This window comes from Parasteatoda tepidariorum, chromosome 1, assembly GCF_043381705.1.
Source record: "Parasteatoda tepidariorum isolate YZ-2023 chromosome 1, CAS_Ptep_4.0, whole genome shotgun sequence".
Classification (NCBI taxonomy): domain Eukaryota; kingdom Metazoa; phylum Arthropoda; class Arachnida; order Araneae; family Theridiidae; genus Parasteatoda; species Parasteatoda tepidariorum.
Window position 1 is genome coordinate 15,374,186 of NC_092204.1, and position 11,133 is coordinate 15,385,318.

Consider the following 11,133-nt stretch of genomic DNA (forward strand, 5'->3'; position numbering starts at 1 on the left):
GATTAAGTTTTCTTTCGAAGTTTGCCGTTTTATGGAAGTTAATCCTACTATTGTTTTGATGACAAATCTTTTATGATGAATCATAAAAGATTTGTCATCAAAACTTTCATATTTATCTCAGGGCAGTATACTTTAATCAGTAGAATTAAAATTTGAATTCAATCTATTGAACGTTAATTAAGCGTTTTCAAATTTAACAATAAAAAATATAATTTGAATGAATTACCATTGATTTATGATCAATTTCACATAAATTACTAATCATAGAAATGAAGTTAGATTGCATTGCTGATTAGTAATTTATGTAAAATTAATCATAAATTAATGGTAATTCATTCAAATTATATTTTGAATTGAATTAATTACCATTAATTTATGATTAATTTTACATAAATTACTAATCATAGAAATGAAGTTAAATGGCTTATCTAGCAAATTTGGTCAAGTATGAAGTTGATTTATTTTGCAATTATGAATGTGAATTTACGAAGAAATTTACAAATTAATGAACGAAGAATTACAAATAGTCCTTTTTAAAGTAAATATATATATATATTTTCCATTAGTTCAAAACAATAATTTACCTAATTAATCGATTTATTAACCAAAGTGGTTCGATTGGCAAAATTAATTTTCTTTTGCCTCAATGACGAATAAATAATGAAGAACTCCCGGTTTATATATTTTTGTTCAGCTATTGTAATTCTTCATTAATTCATTTTAAAACTCTATTTCTTAATTGTTATAGCAATGCAATAAATCTTTTACGAAAGTGACTTATTCTGCAAACAATAGAAAAAACTCATGAGGAATTTAGCACTGAATCAAATTTTAAAAACTTATGATGAATTTAGTACTGAATCAAATTTAAAAAACTTATGAGGAATATAGTACTGAATCAAATTTATATCAATTCGAATTTATACTATTATCAATATTTATATTTCAAAAATACATATATACAGTTGTTTAAAAAGAATTTTTTTTTTTAAATCTGCCACATTGTTGGGGTTACTTCGCAATAATAATTACATTAATACATTACTTCGCCATAATAATCGGTACAAAATTGAATCATAATATCAGCACCTATCGAACCAAAATACGATGAAAACTTGCTACAACTAGGGTGGTAAAATTGCATCATGCTTCTGTTCTGGTAGAATCACATTATTATATAATCAAGGTTTGCAAGTACAATTGTATAGTTAAATTTAGCACTTTATTAAGGTTGCTGGAAATGGTTCATGACTCAATGTTTGTCTTATGGTTCAACAATTAACGGTTATTTAATGATTCAACACTCAATGGTTGTTTTATGGTTCAGGACTCAATAATTGTTTCATGGTTTAACACTCGATGGTTGTTTTATGGTTCAACACTCTGATAAATTTTTAACAGTTATTTTTAATTATATTTTACCAAAACTTATTGAGGTGAAAATTTCCCATGCTTAATAGGCTGTGTGTGCAATTAATAATTTCATTGAAAAACATAATATATCAACAATAAATTGTAGATGTAATCGATTAATATATCACAATAAACTGTAGTTTAAATTTCAGTAAAAATACAAAAAATTTTTATTCATATTTAAAAAAAAATTCTATGTTATAAATTAAGCTCTTGTATATTTTAAAGTAAATATAAATATTTTGAAATCATTTATCATTATTATTCACAGTTCTAAGTTTGAAATGCCCACAACTTAAATATGTCTGAGTCTTCGGTAATCGACTTTTTTTCCCTCCCGTCCGTTGACGACCTTGGTCGGCGAGGCGGATGCACAATTTCCCGTCGAAGTAAATTCCCACCAAATCAACAGGATAAAAAAAAAGTCCCTGAAAAATTGTGCGGAATTATTTCTACGCATGACTTGCTAAAATTATAGCGAAATTTCAAGGTCTGTCATCGACTAATTGCGAACTCGACATTAGTTTGCAAAAACAGAAAGTGGTAAAATTATTTTTTAAGCCAATAGAACGGCGAAATTTTTATATTAGATTGCTGATTTTTTTAATGTAGTGAGAACTATTACGATTATGCAAAAATGGTTATTATAGTGAATCAAAATAAATCCTAATTGAAATTTATGTTTAGAATAAATTTGATGAGCTTGAAAATGAAAAGAATAAATACAAAGAAATGGATAATAATTTGTAGAATAATATTTAAATGCAATAAAAAGTATTTAATAAAAATTTTTAGAATGTTGTGAATACCGTGAAATGGTTTTATTAATAACTTGTAGAATATTATGAATACCGTGAAATGGTTTTAATCAATAACTTGTAGATTATTATGAATACCGTGAAATGGTTTTATTAATAACTTGTAAAATATTATGAATACCGTGAAAAGAGACTAAAAATATTTAGTTAAATATTATGATTGCCAAGTTCAGATATTAATAATAATTTATAGAATGTTTATTAATCCCATGAAAAGAAATTAATAATAATATTTTTTGAATCTGTTATAAAAATATAGAGAGAATATTTTTTTATTTTATTTTAGTATATCTAAAAAATAAGTATTGCAGTGTTCCATTATTACAAAAAAGATGTTTTTACGTGTTTTAATTTTATTCTAAAAAATGTTTTCTTAAAAAATCTAATTTTATTGCTAGAAAATCTATAATTAAAAAGCTTTCTAATTGATGTTACATGTCGTGCGAACTAATAGAAATTATCTATTTAGTTATTTTCATTATGTATTTTTCATTTTATTGTCGTAAAGGTAACCCGAAATTTTATTAAATAATTACAAATATTCTAATAAATAATAGTGATCATTTCGAACAATAAATCTTTTAAACTGTAAACTAACAACATGTGGGATGCTTTGAAGCAATTTTGAAAAACTTAGAAGTTCTCAGTTTTTATTTGAAAATCCTTAAAATAATAAATTACAAAATAATTCCATGTGTTTGCGAGAGCTGTGTATTTGAGGTAGCTTAAATTGCATCAAAAAAATTGAAAAAATATACTACATTTTTGGTTAATTGCATTACAAAAGTTAAAATACATGCTTTTCATGTATTTACCACAAAATTATACGAAACATATAATGAAATTTCTATTTTTATTACATTATTATTGTTTAAATTATTTTCTGTTAAGATAAGCATTAGTATATATATATTTCACTGTTTATTTATATTCAGTAGTAATAAGAAATTCTCTTTGTTTATCACATTAGTAATTATTTGTAATTTTACATTTTTATCATTAATAAAAAGCTTGTAGTAGTAATGTTTTTCATGAAAATCAATTTACATGTAATCTAGTATAACATCAATACACTAGCAACCTACCTGATATCGATACAAAAAAATTTTTTTTTAACAAAAATAGCGCTCAGACCAGCACGTGGTGGCTGAAAGAATTTTTTTTTTATACAAAAAATTAACTCTTTTGTGTATCAATCAGCATATGAATTGCTGTTTGCAATCACTCTTTCCTCTCCTTAATATCCACTGCGTGCACTAGATGGCGCTGGTAGTCTCTCTTTTCATCTCTGCTGCGTTTTCTCCTCTGTGGTCTTTAGAAAACTGAAGTCTCCTATTGAAAATCCTCCAAGATCTGAATCGACATTTGTGCGAAACTATTGTCAGGAAGTCTGACTAGAACGACAAACGCTTAAAGTAGGCCTAAACTGTTCGAAAAGCTGAGAGAGCTAATAAACGCAACGCTGAATAGGAGAGAGACCCTTTTGAAGTTAGCCTTTATATTATCAACAGAAGGTCTCTCTTTCTCCATTCTTGCAATAAAGGGGATATCTGTTGAATTCGTTTTATATAATACACCCCCTGCTCTCCCCACCCTTTACAATTCAGTGCAACAACTTGGAAAAATCACTTTGCTTCTTTTGTAGTATTTAAAATGAGATAAGAGAATTTGTTTGTTGGTATTATCTGTACTTGATTTTCTCGCGTGCCATCAAGTGTCGGCGGTATTTAAGAAAAGAAAGTGAAATTTTTATTTTATTTTTAGGAAAAAGGATAAATGGAAATATGAACACTTTTGTAAATCTTTTCAATGAATTCTCTCTTCTCTTTTTTTTTTTCCACAGGTCCTTTTGTGTAGTATTTATTGACTCGAAATTTGAATTGATAGTAAAGACTTCATTCATGAAGTTTGTGAATGAGTTGTAGTGAAATGTAGTAGCACGTGGCTTTTTGTTAGCATTTTCCGCTTTATTAGGTGCAATACACTTGTGTTTACATTTGGTTGAACATATCTGGTTCCAAATGATCGGTTAATTTTGAGACGCTTTGAGAATAATTCTCTCGTAGAACGAAATCTAAATCAGGTTATTTTTGTTACTTAAATTTACAGAAAACGTTACCCACCTATATGCATCAAATATTTACCTATCTATATGCTTCAAATTTGAGACACGTAACAGTAATTTTCTCGAATAATAAGATTTAAAGCTCACGATTTATTTTTTAAATTTATGTTAATCTAATTTTCGAATTCCAGCTCGCTATACCCACTTATAAAAATGCATCAAATTTGAGACATGCAAATAGTAATTTTCTCGTATAATAAAATTTAAAACTCGTAATTTATTTATTTAGTTTTTTTTCTTCTTTTAATTTACTCAAATCTAATTTTCGAATACAAGCTCTTTAAAGCTGCCCATAAATATGTTTTAAATTTTAAAAACATTAACATTAATTTAGCAAAAAGCTAAATTTAGTGCAGTTTTTTTGCTTAATTATTCTCAAATTAAAGTTTTAAACATTATGCAAAAAATTCTTAGAAGACACTGATAAATACACTTTACCCAAAATTTTTTGTTAATTGATCGCAGACTAAGTTAAGCTTTTTATTACTATTTCTTAAACTTTAAATGCGTTTACTGCCTGTCCAGATATAAGTAAATAGTAAGTTAAATATTAAAAATCATTTCGTTTGAAATTGATTTATAATACGTTCACATTTGCTGCATGGTGCTAATTCGAGCAAATTATTTCTTCCTTAACTTGATTTTACAATAAAAAAACGTTAAATTTAAACGAAATGTGTTTAAATTTAATGTCTAAAATAGTTATATCCACAGTATTGCGGTTAATGATGCCAAAGAAAAATTAGCTCAACATAGAAATGAAAAATTTTTTTCCGTCTATTTTTGTCTACAAAATTTTTAGAACTAATTGCGTGTTTGTTTTAGTAAAAATCGAAGTTTTAAATGCGTGTTATAAAGTTCTCTGAACGAAACAGAACTTACAATAATTTTAGTTTACTGCTTTTCGCTATTTTTCTAATTTTTATCTGCATAATTTATCCGAATTTTAAGTTTTCTTATATTTCTATTCAATATTCTTTTGTAGATTTCCATGCATCGCTACGAAAATTTATTTACTTGAAATAAATATAGAATTCAGTTAATCAAGCTTTTTTTTTTTTTTTTTTTTTTTTTTTTTTNTTTTTTTTTTTTTTTTTTTTTTTTACCCTTTTAGCTAATTCTATATTCAGGTTCATAATATCACAATAATCAGATTTTATAAATAATTTTCTTTTGAGAAGTTAAAATATTAACTTTGTTAAAGCAATAAAATCTTTTAATCAGCGAAAATATAGTTACATTGGATTGCATTTTTTCGTATGACGCATAAAATAACACTGATTTTTTTCCCACTTATAAATGGAAATTTTTTTTCTTTGGGTTGCTTAAGTAAATAAATCTAGATATGGATATAAATCAACTATTAGCTATCATATTCTAAGCAGATGTCCCTACCCAATATAATTATATCAATATTGTAGCGTATTTATTTAACAAACAAGCATAACGATGTTTATAAATCTAAAAATTCTTTGGTAATTATTATCTATGGTAGCTGGATTATCGTTCATTAAAATAAAATATCCATTTATAACGAACGATTGACAAAAATAATCCAATCTTTAATATATTTCATTTAAAAACTGACATCTCATTTAGTTTATTATTTTTCATTTAATTTGAAGTTGAACTTGTGTCTCTGGTCAGATTTGTACAAGCGAAGTCACTTATGACAAACTCTGTTACAATTATTGGGATCGCTACATAACCAGAGCTATGGAGTCGGAGTACAACTATTCAACTCCGGACTTTCCTTAGAGCTCGACTCCAGCTCCACTAATTAAATTTCAGCGAATCCTAAAAAAATATTAAAATTATAAAATAAACATCAATTTAAAAAATTGTGTATTTCTGTTTTATTGCTTTTTTTCTAAACAATCTCAGTTAAAAATATTTTATTTAAAACTGAATTTTATATTATAACAAAGCACTTCAAGAAATAAATTTTAAAAATTATGTTTAAAAAAATAATGAAATTGTGTAAAACTATTATAAGAAAAAACCTAGATTTGAATTCTAATTTTAAAGTATTTTTTATACAAAATTGTTACTATTTAATAAAATTATAAACGTATACTTCAATAAAAATATACAGTTTTAAATAACTATAGAAAATTATTAAAATTTCATGAAAGTAATGCATTAACTTTTCAAAATTGATGTAATTTGAAAAATATTTATAAATAAATAAATAGGTTATTGTTAAGAAAAATTCAGTACGACAAATTAATCGAAGGAAAATAAATAAAAAAAGGTTTTTTTAAAAATGTATATTATATGATTTGTATAAAAACCATAACAGAAATAATTATGCATATAATTCCATTCGTATCCTATTTTTCGTATCCTTTTTAATTAATGCACACAATTTTATGTATGATTGCGTATTTTAAACGTATATAACAATTACTCCAAATTCAAGCTGTATAAAAAGAAATTTAAGTACAAAACTACATTTTCAGATAAATGTTATTAAAATAATTTTTAATTTATTTGAAAATGTTATCATATATATGTATAATTACATTTTGTTATATATACATATATATATATATATTATTAGTTAATATATTAACAATATATAATAATATATTAATAGCTGCTGTATAGGTTGTAAGTGTAAACTGTACTATTGTCAGTGAATTAATGTTGTGAGTGCATACTTTTCAAAAACAAAGAATTTATAAATTTAAAGAAAAAAGAAGAAAAAATCAAAAACATCTCTTGTTGGATTTAATTTTCAAACAATAACTCTCTTCGTTGAATAAAATTTCTTAACTTTTCACCTGAGGAGAAAACGTTGAACTGTAATTAAATTTGCTATTCCATGTAAGAAAAAAAAAAGATTGTACAAAAATTACTTTTGAAAGTAATTTCGAATTCTTAAAAAAAGATATGAAAAAAAGAAAATAAGATCAGGGAAAAGACCCCGTAAAATTATTTCCCGTACAGTAGTGTTTCATCTTTCCCCACCTGGCACCGCCTCTTAGCGAAACGTCACATGACGTAACGAGCCGGTTCTTGCCACGAAACCCGGAAGCCAATCAGCACCGAGTAGGCGGTTCCCGTTGATAGGCTGGTCTGGAGAATCGATATGCTAGCCGAATCCCGTGAGTTTGTTTCAAACTAACCTCGGAGAGTAAAAGACGCTCGTATCGACGGAGCGCTTTTTCAAAACCTGAAAGCGACGTGTTATCTGTTTTGACTCCGGCTTTTGAGAACGACTTCGTGCGCTGATATTTGTTTACATTCGTGCGCCTCTTCATCGAGCGCTTTGATCAGTGAACTTGATTTGTTTCAATATTGACTTTTTGCGTAGTTTTTTTTGTAGAACTGGCGCAAAGTGTGTGACATTTATTTTTCGTACCAAAACACGGATTCAAGCTCCACCATTCGGCCCTGTAGTAGCCAGTACTGCCAGCAGTGCTGCAGCCCGCACTCGCTGGACCAGCAGTCAGACGCGGCCAGTCCCCTTGTCGCCCCAGTCATGGATAGAGATTATTCTGCCTACCATTTTGGAATGACCCACACAGGGGGTCTAGATCCGTCAGATTTGAAAGTTGGGGGTGGTGGAATGGTTCCACAGCACCACTCCCACGCCACACATCCATCTCAAACTCACCACCATATGACCGCAAGCCATCATTCTCCGACAGCGATGACCAACAATCAAGGCCACCATCAAACTTCAATGGGTTTGACGAGCAACGGTGGTACTGGAGGCGGTGGCAACAACAATAGCGGCGGCAACAACAATAAGAAAGACGCCGAACGAGTGAAAAGACCGATGAATGCCTTTATGGTTTGGTCACGTGGCCAGCGGCGCAAGATGGCTCAAGAAAATCCAAAAATGCACAACTCCGAGATCAGCAAGAGGCTCGGCGCTGAATGGAAATTGCTGTCTGAATCGGATAAAAGGCCATTCATCGATGAAGCAAAAAGACTGAGAGCTGTCCACATGAAGGAACACCCTGATTACAAATACAGGCCTCGAAGGAAGACCAAAACCCTGATGAAAAAAGACAATCAGTTCAAGATGAGTGGTGGATTGATTCCTGGTGATACACGGCCCTCGTCGGGTGCCGTTCCTCAAGTTGGCCGCGACATGTACTCGATCAACGGCTACATGCCCAATGGATACCCTAGCATGATGCATGAAGCAGCCGCACAGGCTTACAATCAGCATGCAGCTTACAACTCCCACATGTCAAACACTGGACTGTACTCTCGTTACGAAGTTCCCCAAATGCACACACCTATGACCACCTCACCGTCTTCGATGTCCATACCTTACATGAACGGTAATTCTAGTTACTCAATGCCTATGTCCTCATACGCGTCCATGCAGTCCTCGCAACCCATGGGGGGCTCCATCAAAGCAGAGCCCAGCTCCAGTGGTACAAGCAGCCCGAGCTCGATGCCCCCCATACCGATTTCCAACTCACGACCCCGCTGCAACAACGAGTTACAGAACATGATTATGACTTATTTACCCCAAAACGATGCATCAGACCCAAATGGTCTGAATAGACTTCAAATGGCTTCACATTATCCAGGAGTAGAAACACTTAGTTCTGGTACAATGCCCCTCTCTCATATGTGATTTTTCAAACATACAACAAATATACATTTTTATTGTGAAAAAGAAAAAAGACTTGTACAGATTTAAATGGACACTGGCATTACAAACTGTGTATTATTGCTGGACTGCTGATGGCATCAAGGCACGTAAGTAGCCTTACAAAGTTTTTTTTTTTAGTTGTGAAAACAAAAAAAAAGTTTTTTAAAGAGACTTTAATCCAAAGTTAGCCTTAGAACTGCATAGTTGTTATCATTATCATTGGTTGAAACTGTTAAAGACTTTGTGAACTATTTAGTTTTAAATGTTTTTATAATTGATACCACGTTCTATATGTTTTAAAATAATTCTTCATTAAAAAGGAATTAAAAAATCAAAACAGTTTTTTTTCTTCTTAAATCTGAAAGGCACTTTTCTAACGTTTTTTCTTATCTAATTATTTTTTTTTTCAAAGATAGATATTTATCAATATTATGTAAACAGTGTTGATTGTAATGAAGTAAGGTTTTGCTGAATGCAAATATTTATGAATTACGTTAGTATGAGTCCGACATGTAATATAGTATATAAATTTTGAAAAAAAAAAAGGCATGAATGTATTATTTGTACATAAAAAAGAAGACTTTTGTGTGAGAGAAATTAAATTCCCATTTTATCTTGCACATCAATGTGATTTGCCCCTTTTTTCAATTGAATTCTATTCGCTGCTGCAACATTGGATGTCCTAAGTGCAATATACCGCGAGCCGCTGCAAACGTTCTTTTTTATAATTAGAATTTATTGCGGAGATCTCGCGAATATTTTATTGTATTGCAGAAATAATATTAAAACAAGTTCTTTATTGCTATAAGCTTAAAATGATTCTTTTTAATATTTGAAACTGTCTATATGAGCACTACGAAAAGACAATACTTAAAGTAAAAAGAATTTTTTTTCACATCTATGAGTCTGATATAATCATAGTTTTGCGTTTTGATATTTTATATCTACAGAATACATAAAATTTGTGTCAATTGTTCCCTAAAAAGTATTTTTCCGTGCAAAATTTATAATTTCCTTTTTGCAAAATTAATAATTCCCTTCTCCCAAATTTTCATCTGTGTGAAATTTATATTTCCTGAAAAATATTTATAGAAATGTATTATTATTTATGTGTATAGATTATATAGTCCCAGTTTTTAATTTTTTATTATTAATCAGTTTTGATTAGTAGACAATATTACTTGCGATTTTAAATTTTTCTTTTTATTAAATTAAATTTTAAACATTTATAGCTAATTCATAACGATTTTAATGTTGTGAAGCATACGATCAGAATTGTTCACGTAGCACTCAACCAAAAATGAATTTTTCGGAATTCACATTTTTATCATATATTTGAATTTCATTTAATTCTAGCATTAATTTTTATTTAATGAGATTAAAAAGTTTTAAATTTATAACATTTTTCTAGTGTTTTTTCAATAAAAGAAATGTATTTCTGTATTGAACGTATGTTTTTGGGAGAAAATATACGTTTTTCATGTTCTAGAAGAAAAGAGATCTTAATTTATTTTAATATAACAACAAAAGAAAATGTATAATTTTTTTTCTGCTTTTCAACAAGTTTGATTGCTACTGTAAAGGGTAAATATTTTTATTCTTTTGAGTTTATCAATTTTATTCCCCCCAAAAATTTTTTAATCTCAATTTTAAGTTTCAAATGAAAATTTGGCAGCGAAGATTCTTCTCTGAGATGAGGAGGATTTCCATCTATTTTTGCAGCAGCGAATTAGATTCGAACCCATGGTTTTGTGTTCCCTCATCTGTATTATACTGCCATTTATTGAAAAAAAGACTTTATGTTTTATTTGTTCAATCATCTGTAAATAGTCATATATGTCCTTGTAAAAATTTCATTTATGACACAATTGCTGTGTCCTCTTTCTTAGTCAAGAATACTTTAAAAATAAAAAAAAATGGCAGAGAATTATCTGAATTTTTTCTTTGTGTTTGAATACTTTTACTTTCATTTATTAGTTCATATTTAGTTCAGAACTCTCTATACGGGAAAGAATTTTTCTGAGTGGTGCGAAGTAAAAATTTCAACAGAATCGCAAAAAATATGTTTTATTATAAGTTATATTACAAGTTTCAACATAACTGCTAAAGATAAGTTTAATCATATGTTTTAACATTACTGTTAATGAGGATTTTAT

General features: G+C 28.7%; 1 protein-coding gene across 1 annotated transcript; it reads left to right on the forward strand.

The window, feature by feature from the left end:
• Positions 1 to 7,389: 7,389 nt before the first annotated feature.
• Positions 7,390 to 10,904, forward strand: LOC107457313 (transcription factor Sox-2). Its single transcript, XM_016075452.4, has one exon. It carries the CDS (start codon positions 7,844 to 7,846, stop codon positions 8,957 to 8,959), a length of 1,116 nt encoding a protein of 371 aa, XP_015930938.1. The 5' UTR covers positions 7,390 to 7,843; the 3' UTR covers positions 8,960 to 10,904.
• Positions 10,905 to 11,133: the final 229 nt, after the last annotated feature.

Bases quoted from the DNA above. Each gene is read 5' to 3' on its own strand.
- LOC107457313 (XM_016075452.4), top strand. From the start codon at position 7,844: ATGGATAGAGATTATTCTGCCTACCATTTTGGAATGACCCACACAGGG.